This window comes from Zosterops lateralis (assembly GCF_965231275.1).
Source record: "Zosterops lateralis genome assembly, chromosome: 16".
In the NCBI taxonomy this organism is placed as follows: domain Eukaryota; kingdom Metazoa; phylum Chordata; class Aves; order Passeriformes; family Zosteropidae; genus Zosterops; species Zosterops lateralis.
Window position 1 is genome coordinate 750,927 of NC_139776.1, and position 18,310 is coordinate 769,236.

At 50.8% G+C, this 18,310-nt stretch overlaps 2 protein-coding genes across 4 annotated transcripts; one reads left to right on the plus strand and one right to left on the minus strand.

The window, feature by feature from the left end:
* Positions 1 to 599: 599 nt before the first annotated feature.
* SPATA2 (spermatogenesis associated 2) lies at positions 600 to 11,434 on the minus strand. 3 transcript variants are annotated; one of them, XM_083873047.1, is made up of 3 exons: positions 11,357 to 11,434; positions 6,443 to 6,872; positions 600 to 5,052 (listed from the first exon to the last, which is right to left on the minus strand). In XM_083873047.1, the coding sequence occupies exons 2-3, from the start codon at positions 6,758 to 6,760 to the stop codon at positions 3,796 to 3,798; spliced, it is 1,575 nt and encodes a 524-aa protein (XP_083729173.1). In that variant the 5' UTR covers positions 6,761 to 6,872; positions 11,357 to 11,434; the 3' UTR covers positions 600 to 3,795. The 3 variants fall into 3 exon arrangements, with proteins under 3 accessions (XP_083729173.1, XP_083729171.1, XP_083729172.1); XM_083873045.1 differs by lacking the exon at positions 11,357 to 11,434 and adding an exon at positions 9,388 to 9,535; XM_083873046.1 differs by lacking the exon at positions 11,357 to 11,434 and having other exon boundaries at positions 6,443 to 7,170.
* Positions 9,855 to 16,040, plus strand: RNF114 (ring finger protein 114). The gene is made up of 6 exons (XM_083873048.1): positions 9,855 to 9,989; positions 11,377 to 11,527; positions 12,469 to 12,575; positions 13,100 to 13,214; positions 14,056 to 14,163; positions 14,291 to 16,040. Exons 1-6 carry the CDS (start codon positions 9,871 to 9,873, stop codon positions 14,354 to 14,356), a joined length of 666 nt encoding a protein of 221 aa, XP_083729174.1. The 5' UTR covers positions 9,855 to 9,870; the 3' UTR covers positions 14,357 to 16,040.
* Positions 16,041 to 18,310: the final 2,270 nt, after the last annotated feature.

Here is an 18,310-nt window from a genome sequence, read left to right on the forward strand (position 1 = left end):
GGAGTTATCCTGCTCCAGAGCTAGCAGGATGCGAGAGGAGCCAGAAGGGCCTAATTCAAGTGCCAAAATGTACCTCGGCAGTATCACACATCTCCTGGGAGATGCAACTGCGCTCGGGAAGCTCCGTTTGGGAAGTGCCAGGGGTGGGATCCACAGAGGGAGCTCCACATGGTCCCAGGAGCTGCTGCAGCCCGGCTGAGCCTGCTGCAGGATGCTGAGAGCCCGGCCGAGCCTGCTGCAGGATGCTGAGAGCCCGGCTGAGCCTGCTGCAGGAGGCTGAGAGCCCGGCTGAGCCTGCTGCAGGATGCTGAGAGCCCGGCTGAGCCTGCTGCAGGATGCTGAGAGCCCGGCTGAGCCTGCTGCAGGAGGCTGAGAGCCCGGCTGAGCCTGCTGCAGGGTGCTGAGAGCCCGGCTGAGCCTGCTGCAGGATGCTGAGAGCACGGCTGAGCCTGCTGCAGGATGCTGAGAGCCCGGCTGAGCCTGCTGCAGGATGCTGAGAGCCCGGCTGAGCCTGCTGCAGGAGGCTGAGAGCCCGGCTGAGCCTGCTGCAGGGTGCTGAGAGCCCGGCTGAGCCTGCTGCAGGATGCTGAGAGCCCGGCTGGTGCTCCAGGAGCACTGAGTCATGCTGCTGGGGATGGGGAGGCAGGGGGAAAAGGGCAACGAGGGAAAGGGCAAAGAGGGAAAGGGCAAAGAGGGAAAGGGGAAAAAAGGAAAGGGGAAAAAAGGAAAGGGGAAAAAAGGAAAGGGGAAAAAAGGAAAAGGGCGAAAAGGAAAAAGGCGAAAAGGAAAAGGGAGAAAAGGAAAAGGGAGAAAAGGAAAAGGGCGAAAAGGAAAAGGGCGAAAAGGAAAAGGGCGAAAAGGAAAAGGGCGAAAAGGAAAAGGGCGAAAAGGAAAAGGGCGAAAAGGAAAAGGGTGAAAAGGAAAAGGGAGAAAAGGAAAAGGGAAAAAAGGAAAAGGGAAAAAAGGAAAAGGGAAAAAAGGAAAAGGGAAAAAAGGAAAAGGGAAAAAAGGAAAAGGGAAAAAAGGAAAAGGGAGAAAAGGAAAAGGGCAAAGAAAGGAAAGGGATCTCTCTGAGCAGCTCTGCACTGTGCAGGCAGCACGCCCAGCCCCACCACAGACAGACCCAGCCCAGGACATGCAGGTGAGAACAGGTGAGAACAGACAGCCACATGCACACGCCACTTTAAGAAAAGAGTTAAGCCTTTTCTTAAAGGCCTCTTTATTTTTTTTTTTTAAATTCCTTCAAAACATAAACTAATTTAAAACAAATCAGATGCAAACCACCTGCATTTTAAATCCGCATATATTTTACTGTATCAATCACAGCAACCTCATACAGTAAGATACACAAAAATAGAGAGCATGGTATCACTTCAATTCAACACAGCTTTGTACTACAGGATTCCATGACATATATACAGAGGACTTCTCTTTTTTTTTTTTTTTTTTTTTTTTCAGAGCAGGTACAGCCCCCTTGCTCTGGTCACCGTAAAAATTACGTGGCATCACAGTTTTAGTTGTTCACTGTAGTGTGAGGAGCCAGGTGGAAATGGAACTGGTGAAATAGGAGATACACTGTAGAGCAGCCAAAACAGGCATGACACTGCAGAGGGTGAACAAAACCCAAATAACCACCGAAATGAAAACCACCCTCGGAACTGCGTTTTAATAGTAAAATCGTTTTTAAATTCTTCACTATATACATAACGTATCTACATTTGTGTCATATTTATATATATATATATATATTTATAAAAAAACATACAAGATTGAAAACCTTTAAAATCGTTCACTTCAGCAATATTCACCCCAACCTTCAGGGTCAGCAAGGCAGGACCTGCCCTTGACACGACGCTCAGCTGCAGTCCCTTGGTTCAGAATTTCCCTGATTGTTAAACGAACGCTGTTCACTTTGTTTCTTAGTGCAAACTGGACAGTAACTTATTGTTCTCAGCCCTCTGTAAGACCCAGGTTTCATCTGATTTCCATAATGCTTCTGACACCCAGTTATGGCTAAAATTGTTTTAGCTATTTTACAACACTAGCCTATGTGATTTTCCCCTCTACCTACCCCAAAAAAATGTTAAGACAAAGGATCGTTCATGCATGTTCCTGTCACACAGGGAGTGATGGACACTGAGGTTGAGACAGCCTAGACTCTAACAGTGATTAAAAACCCCAAAGTGAATCGTTTCAGTGCAAAGTGGACTACAGAGTTCACATCTCAGCTAGAGTTCTTTACAGGATTTTCAAACACATTTAATTCTGCACATCGGATTAGGTTTGCCTGATACTTTGTGCTAACTAGCTATGGTTGGAATAAGGGAGTTGGGATTCTCAGGGGTTTTCTTTTAATAAAAACCTGAAATCTATTCATAACCAGGTGGTGTTTGAGGGGGTCAAACTGTACAGAGCCCAACACGAGAGAATCCTGATCTCAGCCAGGGTGCCCAAGTGCTACAGCAAGAGACAAAGGTTATTATTATCTGATTCACATCCAGGACTGATGGGTTCACTTGAACAGGAGTCACAAATGAGCTCTGATTTTGAACCAGGCCAGTGCTTTTACTCACTGGACTAAACTACAGACAGACTGGCAGTGGATTTGGAAGCAAGCAGAACACTGATACTTTACAATTGCCATAACCACAAAGAAAAAGCGTGCACTGAGAGCAAAATCCTGCAATTCTTAGACAAGGCTCCACTCAGACGAGTGGCAGCCTTATCAGAGGGAAAAAAAAAAAGTCAGACTAAAACCCAAGAATTGATCAGAGCCAAGAACATCATCCTGCCACAGTGGCTATAATAATAAGCTATGAAATACAGTACAAGGAAAAACAAAAAAGAGTCACCTGAACAAATAACCCAGAGAGACTTCATAGTTACAATGATTCTACCACTTTTAAGAACTCAACATATTAAATATTTATTAAAAATAAACCGTTTCCAAATCACCTATTTACAGTACAAAGAACAGTACTTTTAAACCATGTGCAACAGAAAGAAAATGGACAACTCATCTGAGAGGACAACACTCCAGGCATCATCTGAGTGACACAGACACAGGATCACCTCTTTAAAATACCATAACAGTGAAACCCGGGAGGATGATATTGGCAACACTGGAAAATAAAGCACATGTTATCCAGATCCAGGTTATATAAGCTCGAGATTAAACAACCAGGGGAGAGAGAAGGAGGAAACAAAGACAAAAAGGAAGAGAGGTTTGTGTTTTGGAGATCAAAAAAATGCAGACGCACATCAAAAAATAGTCCTTGTTGGCAAAACGAGCCATTCACGTATTTCCTGCACGTTTTGAAGTCATACTTTATCAAAAAAAACCTGGCAGTGGTTTCATTGCTCGTAGAAAATGAGAATCTTAATTCTCTGACTTTTATTCTCAAACACTGCCTGGTTTTATTTGGGCAAGATATGATATAATAGGAAGGTATGATGTCGCTTCTTAAAAATACAACAGCTGCCAAGTTTTAAGGAAAAAATGTGCTCTTCTCCCCCATTTCAGTTGAAAAGCAACGCTCATTTAGGAGTCACCTAAATCATATAGCAGCATGAAATCTAATGGATCTGCAGCATCTTGTGAAGCCACAAAAAAAAAAAAAAAAAAGAAAAAAAAAATCAAGAACTGGCACCTGATCACCAAACCAGGGCTCCAAACACCTGCACACAAGATTTTGGCAAGAGGTCAGCGTGAAGTCAGAACTTTAGTTAGGATAGCCCTTTCCTCTTCCCCACTTTTCCCTCCCCTTTTCCCCGACAGACAGAGCCGGATCCAGCCTATCTGTAAACCACGTGGGACAGCTGGGACGATTTATAGTTTAACTGGTTGTTGGGCAGGAACCTGTGCAGGTCGCTCTTCCTGCAGCACGGGTCGTAGTAGTAGGCGCTGAGGCAGGTGTCACACGAGACCTTGGAGCAGAACGTGCACGTGTTGGCCGCCCCTGAGCGGTTGCAGAACCCGCAGCGAGAGGTGCCCGAGGATTTGGGCTTGGAGCTGAACTGGGCAGCTCTTTCTTGGCTTTGAGTCTGGGATGTGTACTGGGATTTCTCCCTCAGGGCCGGCGCGGGGGACAAGGCGTCGTTTGGGAGAGCTTTGATGGAGTAGGAGCTCTGCTTCACGGGTGGGTATTCCTGCCTGGAGCCAAAGAGGCTGTCACACTTCTGGCAGACGGAGGAGCCGCAGGGAATGCCACAGTTCTGGCACTTGGAGGGAGCTGTCTCTTTGGCGAGGTGGGAGCGTTTGTGGTAAACGGGGTTGGCGTCGCTCTTTAACAGCCACACGTCGGGCTTGCTAATGGCGTCCTGCCTCTTAAAATTCAACACGCTTCTAGAGTCGGGCTCCGTGTACAAATCCAAGTCCTCTTGAGCAGAAAAATAGGAGCTGTAAGGGACATTTGTTCTTAGCATGCCATTGTGATGAGAGGAAGAGGGCAGGTACTCATCTGAACAGCCGTGCGGGGAGCCGGACATGGCCAGCAGCGAGGGCGACGGGCGGATGATTTCATCTTTGATATCATCCTCCGCATCCACCAGGATGGGCTCCTTCCTGAGGCTCAGCGAGCTCATCAGGGGCGGCTTCTTGGCCTCCCAGTAGCTGTCGTAGGCGTCCACGGACTTGGAAGGCTTGCTGACCTTTGGCTTGAAGTAGTCCTTGGCGCCGCGCTCGCTGGCGGATTTCTGCAGCACCATGCGCGCCATGGAGGCGTTGAGGCTCTCCTTGCACTCCAGGCGTCGCCGCAGCGCCTCCGAGCAGCCCCGCACGTCCTCCCCGCTGCTCCTGCGCTCCTGCAGCACCTCCAGCTCCGAGTAGCCCTTGTCCTTCACCTGCAGGTGGATCTCCAGCAGCTGCTCGCACTCCACTTTGGCCAGGAAGAGCTCGAAGGAGATCATCTTCACTTGGATGGAGTCGACCTGCTCTTTGAGCCTGAAGGTCGTTCCCAGCTCTTGGACGTAGCCCATGTAGTTCAGGATTTGCCTGACGTCGTCTTCTGTCAGAGCAGACTTCACATAATAAACAAAGGGTCCAGTGTAGGTCTAAGAGGGGGGTGTAGGGGAATGAAAGGAAAACTAGGTTAGAAATCCGGTGGTGGACGAGATGCTCGGGTAATTCAGCGACAGAGAACGTGTAATTAAATGCAATAATAATGGCTCTGAACACATGCAACTGCCTTGGCAAGATAAGCTCCGTTTCTGCATCCCTCCTGCTCAGCAGATGGAAATTCCACATGAGGGAAATTCAAAGTAGGAGAGTTTTTCATTCAATTTAAAATCCTGATTAGCATAATGTCCTCCCTGGTGATTTAAATCACTCTGCTGCTCTGCACTAACATTAACTTTAATGCATACTGGACACGCCTGGATTTACAGGTAGTCTACCATGAAAGGCAACAAGGCCAGGAATTTTGGGAACTTCCCCAGCCAGGGACAAGCTGGAGCTAACAGGAACTCAGAATTATTGCAGGGGTGCCAAACTCCTCTTCAATTCAGCTTTAAATACACTTGAGGTGCACAGTTTTTCTTACACAGTTTCAAATGTCCGTTCTATTTAATTTAATATTAATTAAATTAATTTTGGGGCTAAGAGAGCCCCAAAAGCAGAGACATGAGTTCCAGCAAGCTGAAACACCCTCAGCATCTGGCACAGCTGAGGGACATGCTTAGCCCAGTTCAGTCTGCCCATCACAGGCAAAAGATAAAACACAAAACTCAACAGCACAGAGCTCCCAGTGGGACTTCAGCACCCAAATCCAGCAGAACTCCCACTTTTCTCTCTGAAAACCTGCCTTAGGTGGATACATTTGAAAGCACCTTAACATCAAAACCAGGAACTGAGCACTGACAAGCAGACCAAAGACGTTCTGGAAACGATTCTTTTGCAGAAGTTCCTTTACCATTATCACACAACTTGTGGGAAGCTCAGCAAAGCCTCCACTTGAACACACACTCTGGTTTAATACTCGTGTCCTGGAACAGCTGTGGCAGGACAAATCAAACCCTGAGTCACCTTAATTCCAGCTTCTCCGCTCACCAGAGTGAAAGCCTCTCCAAGCAGAAATCAAACTGCAGCAGGGGAGGCTGAACAGCCACCTTAAATAAGCTCTTCTCATACTTTATACACATTCTAATTGCAGATAGTGCTTGTACTTCTGCTCTGGGGATACTCTCACCAGCAGACTTCTGTTTACCAACTGCATATAGAGAAATATATATATATATATTTCTATATATATATATAGAGAGAAATATATATATATTATATATATATAGAGAGAGAAATATATATATATTATAGATAAATATATATATATTTATCATGCTATAAATGGGAAAAAAAAAAGCCTTTAAAGGAAATGCATGAAATGTTTTCACAGAAAGAAAAATAAATCACGTTCTCACCATGGCTACATAAAAAAAAAAGTCTTACCTTAATGTTTTTAAACTCCTTTTTCCAGGGGTACAGGAAGAGATTAATCCCAACTGTCTCGAGCATGTTGAATGCATTATGGAGACAATGTAAACTGGAGGATTTCACAGATCTCAGCGAGTTCTCAGCCATCTCGTAAAACTTTATCAGCCGGAATCTATAAAAGGGATCGATTTTGGGAAGGCAGAGTAAGGCTGCTGCTGCCACTCGCAGGTACTCATCGTTAATGGGACGCTGCTTGTTGTCAGAGGCGTTCAGCTTGCACTCGTGGAACTGTACATACTTCCGAAATAAATCGTCTTTGTATTTTGTATCCATTGAAATCGGATTTTCCCTCCCGCCGGGGGCAGCTACCTCCTCTCTCTCATGGTTATTTGGCAGTGGGTTGTGGGGCTGGCGTTAGGAATCTTCAGCTGTCCTGGAATAAAAACTAAAAAGAAACACGAGTCACTCCAGGTGTGCACGGCCCAGGTGTCCCCAGCACCTCACAGAGCTGCAGGTCCCTCACAGCCTCTCCAGGGCTCTGGAAAGGCACAGCAGACACAGAAATGCCACTGTCCTGCTTTCCAACGTCACTCCCCACTCCTTTTCCTGGTCCCTGCCCATATTCCTGGTCCCTGCCCATTCTGGGAAAGCATCTGCTTTCCCCTCACCTCTCCCGGCACAGGACTGTCCCTGGGCCGAGCAGGTTTATTGACTTTGCCTTTTGGTTTCTGACATTTTCAAGGCTTTTGACAGCCACTGACATTCCTCCTGCAGCCACCTCCAGAGGACCCACTCCTGACTGCTGCAAACCAGCCCAAACTCCAGCTGAAAGCTGCCAACACCACCGAGATCTTTTCAGCAAAAAAGCTGCACCTTCCACCTTCATCTGCTTTATGGGAAGAGATTAAAACCATTTCTGTGTTTCTGTCGCGTGTGTTTTTGTTTGCAGGGACAGTGTTTTTATGGATATGCTGATCTGCATCTTCAGGGCACTGAGCTCATCAAAGAGCTGGTGACAAAAGAATGTCCCCAGTGCTGCTTTACCAGAACCAAGGTAATTAACAGCCCAACTGACTCCATCTGCAACGCCTGAGCAACCTGTGGTGAAAAAGCAGAGCACAGGCTTTGTTTATTACACAGAAAGACAAACCAGCTCTTGACCTGAGGGGAGAGGAGATGGGAGAAATCAGTGCACTGTTTCAGTCTCAAAGAGCACTTCAGAAAAGCCTTTTCACCCAATATTAACTGCAGCTACCAGAAACACTCCTGTTAAAGGAAAATCACTGTTCAGGGCAGGTTCAACTGAATGGAAGGAGCCAAAAGACAAAACACCAACAACCAAGAAGCCAGGGAAACAACCAACCAACCAACTCCCCAGGCTGGCAGCCAACATTCCTTGAGGAAAGGCTGTGCTCAGTGCCAGCCCCGTGTGGGGAAAGTTAAGCAGCAGTTCTGCTTCTGCTCCAAGGCACTCGCGCTCCTGTCAAGAGACAGGCTGTGAATCACAGGAAATGTGGAGTGCTAAATTAACATCTGAGCAGAAGGGCCAGGAGCAGCCCCTTCCCTTCCCTTCCCTCCCCACGTTCCTCAGCGAGCTGTGCAGGATGGAGCCCGTGGACAAAGACAGCAGAGCCTGTTCCTTGGCAGGAGGAGCTGCACACGACAACTGCAGAGGGAGATCTTTGTCTGGCACGTCAGCACAACACCCCCAGGACTCGGGGAGATCCTGATCCTGGGCTGGGAGGAGCTGCCTCACCACCCCAGCTCTGCCCTGCCCACCCTACAGAGCTCTGGGTTACCCGTGAGACAGCTCAGGGTCAGCAAGTCCCCACAGGACAGGGCAGGACAGGGCAGGACAGGACAGGACAGGACAGGACAGGACAGCCCTTCATCCAGGCCCTGCAGCTCCCAGAGCCTCTGCCAGGCCTGGCTGTGCCCTGTGTTGGGCACCTGAGCCAGGGCTGCCCTGGCACAGCACCTGGGGCTGGAACAGAGCCTGTGAGCCCAGACAGGGGTGCCCTGGCACAACATCCCAAACCAGAGCAGAGCCTGTGAGCCCAACCAGGGCTCCTCCAGCACCCTGAGCTGGAGCAGAGCCTGTGAGCCCAGCCAGGGCTGCCCTGGCACAACACCTGGTGCTAAAGCAGAACCTGTGAGCTCTGCCAGGGCTGCCCTGGCACAGCACCCCAAACCAGAGCACAGCCTGTGAGCCCAGCCAGGACTTCCCCAGCTGGAGCATAGCCTGTGAGCCCAGCCCCGGCAGGCAGAGCCCCCGGCAGCACACACCACCCATCCCCGTGCCGGCACAGCCCACCCCGCAGCCACATCCATGGTTACAGGCTCCCGGGAGCCTCACGATGCGAGCAGGCACGGATAAATATAGGCTTTAGCAGCACCCTGAATGACAGAACACACAGAAGGAACGAGGCTGCTTTGCTGCAAAGCGCTGACTCCAAACCTCAACATCTCCCAGAGATACAAGAACAACAAGCCCTGATCACAGTCCAGTATCTGCTGTTGAGACAAGAGAATGTTTCTATCCATCTCCAGGGTGAAACCCTCGCTCGAGGGAACCAACTGCTCTGACCACGCTGGAACACTCGCTTGTACAAAAACATTGACAGCAGCGGAGGAGAAACGGGGCAAACACAGCTTTTGCCCAAAGTACACCCTTCTCCTTCAGCACAGCCCTCTCCTGCCGCCCTGGGGCCAGAAACGCCGGGCGGGCACCACCGCCCCAAACACGGACACGGGGCTGCAAAAGGCCCCGGGAGCGGCGCCGGGCGCGGGCGGCCCGCGGGCACAGCACCAGGCGGGGCCGGGCCGTGCCCGGGACACTTGTTGCGGAGCCGGGTGGAGGAGCCCCGGGACACCGCCTGAGTCTCCACAGCAGCACAGGCACCGGGATCTCCCGCCGCCCCCGCCCGCCCACCCGCTCCGCGGCCTGTCCCTTCCCTCACCGCTGCGCTCCGCCGCCGGGACGCGCCGCCGCCGCACGGGAAGCGCCCGCAGGCCGGGATGGGGGCCCGGCGGAGCCGCGCAGGCCCGGCCGGTGCCGCGGACGGAGCGCGCCCGCCCTCACGGCTCGGCTGGGCCGCGGCGGCGGCAGCAGCGGCCCGGAAGTGAACGGCGGGGCGGGAGCATTTCCGCCAAGTGACGTCATGGGGCGGGGCGAAAGGGGCGGGGCGACCGTGCTCAGGGGTCTGCCGGGGGAAAAAAGCGGCCGTGAAACGGCTGCGGGGCTGTGGTGACACCACCGGCCGTTAGGCCACTGCCGTTAGGCCCGGGACGGCGGAGCGGAGCTCACCGAGCTGGGCCTCACCCGCCGGCGGCTGCTACCGGGGGATGGCGGCCCCGCCCACAGCCCTGACCACGCCCCCCGAGGGGCGGGGCCGGGCGGGGCCGCGCGTGCGCAGGGCCGCCCCCTGGCGGCGCGGCGGAAGATGGCGGCGGGCGGCCCGTCCCGGGCCCCGGAGCGGCGGCAGGACCCGCTGTCCCGCCTCACCTGCCCCGTCTGCCTCGAGGTGTTCGACTGCCCGGTGCGCGTCCCCTGCGGACACGTGTGAGCGCCCGCCGCCGCCGGGCCGGGGCTGGGGGGCTGCGGGGCCTCGGGAGGAACCGCGGCTCAGGGGATGAGGGCAGGGGATGAGGGCAGGGGGGTGAGGGCTGAGGGCAGGGGGATGAGGGATGAGGGCAGGGGGATGAGGGCAGGGGGATGAGGGATGAGGGCAGGGGATGAGGGCAGGGGGGTGAGGGATGAGGGCAGGGGGATGAGGGCAGGGGGGTGAGGGATGAGGGCAGGGGGATGAGGGATGAGGGCAGGGGGCTCAGGGCAGGGGATGAGGGCAGGGGTCTGCACGCCTCTCGGCAGCGGGGCACGGGTGGTCTGCAGCGTCCTGCAGAGGGAGAAAACGAAAGAAAAGCGTTGGGGGGAAAGGAAGGCTCTGCTCTTCCACTTTCGCTTCCTTTCTCTCCTGAGGAGTGCGGGCGTGCAGGGACAGGACGGGGAATGGCTTCACTCCATCACAGGGCAGGCCAGGGTCGGATGATGGGGTGAAATTCCTCCCTGGCAGGGTGGGCAGGGCTGGCACAGGGTGCCCGGAGAAACTGTGGCTGCCCCTGCATCCCTGGCAGAGCCCAAGGCCAGGCTGGAGCACCCTGGGATGGTGGAAGGTGTCTTTACCGTGGCTGGGGTGGCACTGGATGGGCTTTAAGAGCCCTCACAACCCAAACCATTCCACGATTCTATCCACAAACCGAGGGCACAGAGCACTGTCTGACATCAAAACACCCCTGGGCACAACAGCCTGGGATCCTCCACTGTCTCCCTTCATGCCCAGGCACCACCAGCCCCATCTTACCCTTCTCTATGGAGTCTCAATTCTCTGTTCCCCCTCGGGGCAGGGCCGGGCAGGGGCAGGGGGCATTGCTGGTGCCCCCAGGGCTGTCTGTTCCCCCTTGGGGCAGGGGGCAGTGCTGGTGCGCCCAGGGCTGTCTGTTCCCCCTCGGGGCAGGGACAGGGGGCATTGCTGATGTCCCCAGGGCTGTCTGTTCCCCCTTGGGGCAGGGGGCATTGCTGGTGCCCCCAGGGCTGTCTGTTCCCCCTCGGGGCAGGGACAGGGGGCATTGCTGATGTCCCCAGGGCTGTCTGTTCCCCCTTGGGGCAGTGCTGGTGCCCCCAGGACTGTCTGTTCCCCCTCGGGGCAGGGACAGGGGGCAGTGCTGGTGTCCCCAGGACTGTCTCTTCCCCCTTGGGGCATTGCTGGTGCCCAGGGCTGTCTGTTCCCCCTTGGGGCAGGGACAGGGGACATTGCTGGTGTCCCCAGGGCTTTGTGTTCCCCCTCGGGGCAGTGCTGGTGCCCCCAGGGCTGTCTGTTCCCCTTGGGGCACGGGCAGGGGGCATTTCTGGTGCCCCCAGGGCTGTCTCACCTCCTCCTCTCCCCCGGCAGTTTCTGCACGCCGTGCCTGCAGGAGTGTCTGAAGCCCAAGAAGCCGGTGTGCGGGGTGTGCCGCAGCACCCTCTCTGCCGGCAGCAGAGCCCTGGACCTGGAAAAGCAGATTGAGACCACAGAAACCACCTGCAACGGCTGCAATAAAAAAGTATGGAAGTGTTTGGGGATTGAGGATATGAGATGTGTCAGCCTAGGGGGGAAATAAAGTGCTTCCTCCTCAGCTTTCTGCAAAATCTGGTCAAAATGTTTGTTCTGATGTGTGCTGAAGGGTTTGATATAGACAGCACCCCGGTGTTGACATTCTTTACAGTTTTTTTTGTTGTTACCTCTTCAGAAATGAATTTCAAGTGAAATATTCTGATTTTAGAGTTACAGGGAAATGTTGCTGCTGTGAGCAGGAGTGTAACGTACCAGAGACAGCAGAGTTAACTAACTAATAATCTTTATTATAATATATAATAATATAATTATAGATAATTTTTATATATAATTATATATAACATATAATATGTATCATATAATATGTTTTATATTTTATATATTATATATTATAGATTATATTTAATATTATATAAAATATAATATTAATACAATATAATTATATATCATTATATATTATTTATTATATATTATATTATTTATTATATATTATATTGTGTCATTATATATTATTATATATTCTATGTTAGTATATATTATATTATATAGTATTGTACATTATTATATATCGTGTACGATGTCATTATATATTATATTATGTCATTATATATTATTATCTGTTATTATATTATATATTATATATTATTTTATTACATAATGATATATTATTATAATACATATTATATAATAATGTATAATAATAATAATAATAATAATAATATAATTAATAGGCTTAACTACCCTGTAATCTCAAAAGTTTTCCGCTCAGCCAGCTGAAGTATTTTGGATTTTCTGCTTTAACACTTGTGCTGGGAGCTGCTGGGGTTTATTTCCTTGCTGCTGGGGTTTCCATGCCTGCTGCCCTTGCTGAGCAGAGTGTCAGGAGTGCAGGAGCTGTGAGCTCACCGGGCTGTGCTGCTCCTCCCCCAGATGTTCCTGTCCAAGATGCGCAGCCACGCCGCCTCCTGCTCCAAGTACCAGAGTTACATCATGGAGGGAGTCAAAGCTGTCACTAAGGAGCCCCTGCACAACACCAGGTAACACCTCTGCTCTGCAATCCCGGCCTTCTCTGGCACAGGAAAAGGAATTTTGAAGTGAAAGCTAAGCTCAGTTTGAGGGCACATTTTTTAGGTGGTTAAAACCTGAGTCTTGGTCCTGCAGCTGGCTGTGCCCAGGTAAACTCTGCTGCTTCTGCTTGGTCCCTGCACAGGACATCTCTGAGATCAGGGCATTTTTTGTAGGTGTAGCTGGTTTTTAAAATACCTTTTGTCTCCTGATTGTGCTCAACCACAGTGGAGGGAAGTGGGAATTGGTGGCAGGGCGCTCTTGTGTGTGGTGAGTGGGTGGTGCCCTGGCATTTGAGAAAAAGGTGATAAATGGCACTGAGAACATCCTGAGGAGAGCTGTAACTCAGCCCAAATATGGACAGCACTGAGTTCCCCAAAACACTGTCTGGAGTTTACAAACTGGTTGTTATAATTAGTTTGCCTTAACTGCATCCATAAATTATTGCTTTGAATAATGTGGATTTGTAAATAATCTCCTTTTCTGCCCCAACCAGGAGCTTCCCAAATCGCTTCACCTTCCCTTGCCCGTACTGCAGCGAGAAGAACTTTGATCAGGAGGGGCTGGTTGAACACTGCAAAGCTTTGCACAGCATGGATGCAAAACAAGTGGTAATAAAAAGTCTTGGTGCAAGAACTGCAATGGAGCCAGGTCTTAAAGCCCTTTGAAACAATGAGTTGGGGACTTTTTTGAATGAAGGAGGTGTAATTATTGTGTTCAGTGAGTGTGGCTGTGCTGGTCCTGCCTCTAAGCCTGGTGTGGTTCTGCTGTCACCTTTCAGTGGCTCTCTGCTCCACTGCAGCTGGGCCACATCCTCTTTTCATCCTTGAAAAATGCCACACATTCAAAGATAATTAGGCACAGAAAAGTAATAAAATATGTATTTTTTTAAGTCAGACATTTAGTTTTTTTCCTTTTTTTCCCCCTTGTTTTCAGCAAGAAGATACTGTAAGCTGTTGGGGGAAATGCTTGCTAAAAATAGTGTATCATTCTAGTAATCTGCAATACTTCCTCTCATGTAAGAGGAATTGCAAAACATAGAACTGAAGCGAAAGCTTTAATTTTTCTGGCAAATTTTTTGGAATTCCAGATTATTTAGGAAAAAAAAAAAGTTTCTTCTTTCTCTCGGTGAGAAGTGAACTTTGCAGAGAGGACCAAGGAAACTTTCCTGGCACTGAGAAGTAAAGGCTGAAATCTTCCAAAGCAAGAGGTTTAATGAGTTCTAATTTTAAGAACCTGGGAGAAGAGTAAGCCATTCCACTTCAGGGATGGAAGACATGAATTAAAATTATTCAGGGTTATCTGAGGCTTTTGCACTCAATGTCCCAGCAAGTTACTGTCCCTCACTTTGCCAGCACAGACCTTGAGCTCCACTCCCCCAGGCTGCCCCTGCCCTTCCTGCTGCCAGCATTGCACCACTGGGGTTTAACTGGCTCTTGTCCCCTCTTGCAGGTTTGCCCAATTTGTGCCTCAATGCCCTGGGGAGACCCCAACTACAGGAGTGCCAACTTCATGGAGCACCTGCAGCGACGGCACCGCTTCTCCTACGACACCTTCGTGGTAGGTGCTGCAGCCCCTGGGGGCTCCCTGGGCCCTGCTGGGACATCCCTGCTGTGCCCAGGCCAGGGAAATGCAGCTCCTGCTCGTGTCCCTTGCACTGAAGGCCTTGCTGTGCCCTCTCCTGCAGGATTACGATGCCGATGAGGATGACATGATGGCGCAGGTTTTGATGCGCTCCCTGCGGGATAAATGACCCAGCCAGAAGGTTCCCTGCAAACCCAAGAAGCTTCCACCAGGGGGAAGTGCCCAGCATCCTTGCACTTCTCCCTGCACATCCCGAGATTAACTCAGGCATCCAGAAGTACAGAAGACTTTAATCCTATCTCAGTTTTCAACCCTGGTTTGATATTTCTGTGCCATTCAGTCTCTTTTGGTATCATGGTCTCTGACATTCAGCCCCATTTTTCTACTTGCTTACACTCAGTTTCATTATAGGTCAACACATGGGAGCCAAGGCTTTTTCCTTTACCCATGCCTATTGGTTTCCTTGAAAGCTGTATTTATTTGACTGTCTAAAATAAAAAAAAACATTCCAAATGGAATGGCCTGAACTAGTTAATGGATATCTTCCCAATAATCTCATGTACATATCTCAAGTGATTGTATGTGAGGTGTACTGGTAGCTCTGTTCCCCTTTAGTGAGCCTTCAGGTGCTAACTGTAACTGTCAGACCAGCTCTCATCGAAGTGACCTCTGATTCCTGTGATTCCATAATGTTTCCTGCTGTTTCAGTCCTTACAGGCAGCCTCCCAACTGTATGGAGAACATATCTTCAGTAAGAGTGTTCAAACTTTCCTAGGAAGTCTTTGCACTGTGTGAAATCTAGTTCAAAACACTTCAGTTCTATGCATGATGATTATTTTCCTCCATGTTCTTACTTATGATTTCTAGCCTGGAAAAGGATCTTTAGTGTTGGTCTTAGTTAAAATGCATAATTTAACTATCTTAGCAAATATTAATCAAAATTGCTGGCTTTATAATTAAATCGGTGGGTTTGAAACTGGTTTCCTAGTGATTTTAAGCCTTATGCTGATAGGGGAATTCAGAAGGGTTTTTTTCAATACCTCGGCTTTCTATTTAAAGTAAAATTTTCATGTGTGTTCTTGGGTTTTCCATCTCTCAAGGCAAGCTGGTGGAAAAACAAGTAATTCATAGCACTGGCATAGCACTTCCTTTCTGCATCACAGATTTTTATCAGGTGTTTTGAATTCCTGTTCTTCATTTAAATGTTCCTGAAGTAGCTGAAGCTGTACTGGGATTGTTTGCCATCTGGCAGTGTGTGTGTAGAGACAGGTGTAGCTTTTGGGGAAAAGTAAAATCCAGCCCTGAAAGCAGGACAGTTCCAGCCTTTAGTAAGTGGGTACTCTGTGTTCAAGCCTACACTTTTGCCGTGGAGATTTCCTTAATTTTGATTTGATGCTTTCATGAAGTTCACAGTGGAGCTGCTGAGATCTGAGGCACCTGAGCAGAACCTGCAAATCACCGAGTGTTGAGATGTCTGTGACTGCAGCAGTGGGCCTGCAGCGCCCCAGGATTGGGTATTAATCCATTGATTTGAGCAGTGACCTCCTCCCACCGTGCTCTGCAGGCAGCAGCACAGCCTTACCCCCAAAATCATGAAACACACTCCAGCAGAAGCCTTGTGGTTCAGCCCTGTGCCCAGGCAGAGCTGTGGCAGCTCTCAGCTCACCTCAGGGTTTGGGGTTTGTTAAATCTCCCCCCTGAGCTCCCGTGTGGGGTCTGAGAGCCCAGAGCTGTGGGGCTGGGACACAGAGCAGGTTCTGTGGGGTGATGTGTGTTTGGGGGAGGTTCTGATGCTTGTCCTGCAGAGAGGAGGTGGTGGGCTGTGGGGATGGGCTGTGGGGATGGGCTGTGGGGTGGGCTGTGGGGATGGGCTGTGGGGATGGGCTGTGGGGTGGGGGTCTCTGGGATCTGGCTGCAGCCCACTTTGGTGATGCCCATTGCCAGGAATCCGGATTCCTGCTTCTGTTCTAAGTGCACTTCCATGCGATTCTATAAAACGTTTTAAGGGGCAGTTAGGAGCTTCCTAGCAATTACTTTGTCATGTTTCTGACTTTTAGAAGACAAGTTACAAATAAAGGCCATTTAATTTATAAAATCCTACCTTAGTGTCAGCTCTGGTCATTTATTCCTCATGTTTCCTTTGAGCTCCCAGAGTGTTTGCACCCTGCTCAGACTCCCTGATTGATTTAAGGGCCCTGTGAGCTGTGCTCACCCTCCACTCCTCTCCTTTGGGTGCTGGAAAAGAAGTTTTAGTGCAGAACAGGCCGGTTTGGGCTCCCGAGCCGCTCTCGCCTCGTCAGCAGCTGATCCTTGCGGGGATAATGCAATCGGGCCAGGCCCGAGCTGTGAAATTCCCCGAGTCTGGCACCAGGAGCAGCCCGAGGAGGACAATCAGCACCGAGGGGAGCCGGGCTGGCAGAGGAGCGAGTCTCTCAAATGAATTCACCACTGGCCGTAACAGGCCCGATAAATCCTTGTCAGCATTAATTTCCTGATGCACCGGCATTGCTTGATGTGGAATTGCGGCGCTAAATCCCCGTGGTCTCCTTGGGCTGGGGGTGAGGAGGTCTTGCCAAAGCAAAAGTGCTGGATTCTGGGTCCTCCTGTGACCTGGCTGGAAGGAGAAGAGCAAATTTTCTTCAAAAATGTGTCTGCTCCACTGGACACTCCCTGGTGAGCCCACCCTGGAAAAGGTTAACCAACCAAGGCTGTGTCAAGTCTTGGAAAAGCAAATGAGTGATGTGCCTGCAGTCCTAAGGCTTTTCTTTGGGTTAAATATACTAAAAATCACAGTGGAGCATTTGCCTGTTCTGGGGTGGGTCTGCTCCACTGGACACTCCCTGCTGAGCCCACCCCGGAAAGGGTTAACCAACCAAGGCTGTGTCAAGTCTTGGAAAAGCAGATGAGGGATGTTCTTGCAGTCCTAAAGCTTTTCTTTGGGTTAAATATACTAAAAAACCACAGTGGAGCATTTGCCTGTTTTGGGGGTGGGGTTTTGTCTGTTTTTCTGACACACAGCTTTGTGTCACAGCTGCATTCTCTGCACCCCCTCAAAACCAACTCATTTTTATGGGCAAAAACATTATCCTCTGTGTGCTACCAACGAGGACTGTTGAAACCACTCTGAAAACTTGCTTTTCCTTCCTCCCTCCTTCCCCAAAACTCCAGAAAACACTCAGAACCTAGTGGAAAAATAGGTGTTATTGCTTGAACTAGAAGATCTGTCTTCTAGTTCTTACATTTATTCTGTCTTTACAGATGCTAGGGTTAAAATAATAATAATAATAATAATAATAATAATAATAATAATAATTCAGTGGAGCTTTTGGGAGCCGGTGCGGTGTGTGAGGCTCCCTGGGGCAGCCCGGGATGAGCCCGGTGCTCGCTGACAGCAGAGGGAGGTCTTGCATCTCGGCCAGAGCCGCTCCCTCCTCCCTCCGCCGGGCTCAGGGGCTGCCGGGGCTGCCGGGAGCTTCCCCAGCCTGGCAGGAGCTGCTTTTCTCCCAGGGCAGCCTCCCCTGGCCGGAGGAGCTCTGCTCTCATATTAGAGATGCTTCACGGAGACGTGGAGCCGGGAGAGTAAAATGAATTTTCAGCAGATGGAGGTGGCTGAGGTGTGTTTGTGGCTCCTTGGGGCAGTCCCAGCTCTGCTCTGACCCCCCGGGCTCAGCCCGTGTCCCTCTCTGTGATGGTGGGAGTTGAGAAATTCCCTGCAGGTGCAGCCCCCGGGTCACTCGGGGCTCCCCCTGCCCCGGCACTGCCCCCTGTCCCCTGATGGTGCCCCCGGGTCACTCAGGGCTCCCCCTGCCCTGGGAGCTGCTCCCTGTCCCTGCTCGTGCTGGATCACGGGTCACGCAGGGCTCCCCCTGCCCCGGGCACTGCCCCTGTCCCCTGTTGGTGCTCACGGGTCACTCGGGGCTCCCCCTGCCCTGGGAGCTGCTCCCTCTGCCCCGGGCGCTGCTCCCCCTGCCCCGGGCACTGCCCCCTGTCCCCTGTTGGTGCTCACGGGTCACGCAGGGCTCCCCCTGCCCCGGGCGCTGCTCCCCCTGCCCCGGGCACTGCCCTGTCCCTGCCCGTGCAGCCCCCGGGCGGCTCAGGTGCCTTTTCCCCCCGATCTCGTTTT

Coding starts and splice junctions, on each gene's coding strand:
- RNF114 (XM_083873048.1), top strand. CDS start 9,871: ATGGCGGCGGGCGGCCCGTCCCGGGCCCCGGAGCGGCGGCAGGACCCG. Junction 9,990..11,376: donor CGCGTCCCCTGCGGACACGT/GTGAGCGCCCGC, acceptor CTCCCCCGGCAG/TTTCTGCACGCCGTGCCTGC. Junction 11,528..12,468: donor GCAACGGCTGCAATAAAAAA/GTATGGAAGTGT, acceptor CTCCTCCCCCAG/ATGTTCCTGTCCAAGATGCG.
- SPATA2 (XM_083873047.1), bottom strand. CDS start 6,760: ATGGATACAAAATACAAAGACGATTTATTTCGGAAGTATGTACAGTTC. Junction 5,053..6,442: donor AGGAGTTTAAAAACATTAAG/GTAAGACTTTTT, acceptor CCCCCCTCTTAG/ACCTACACTGGACCCTTTGT.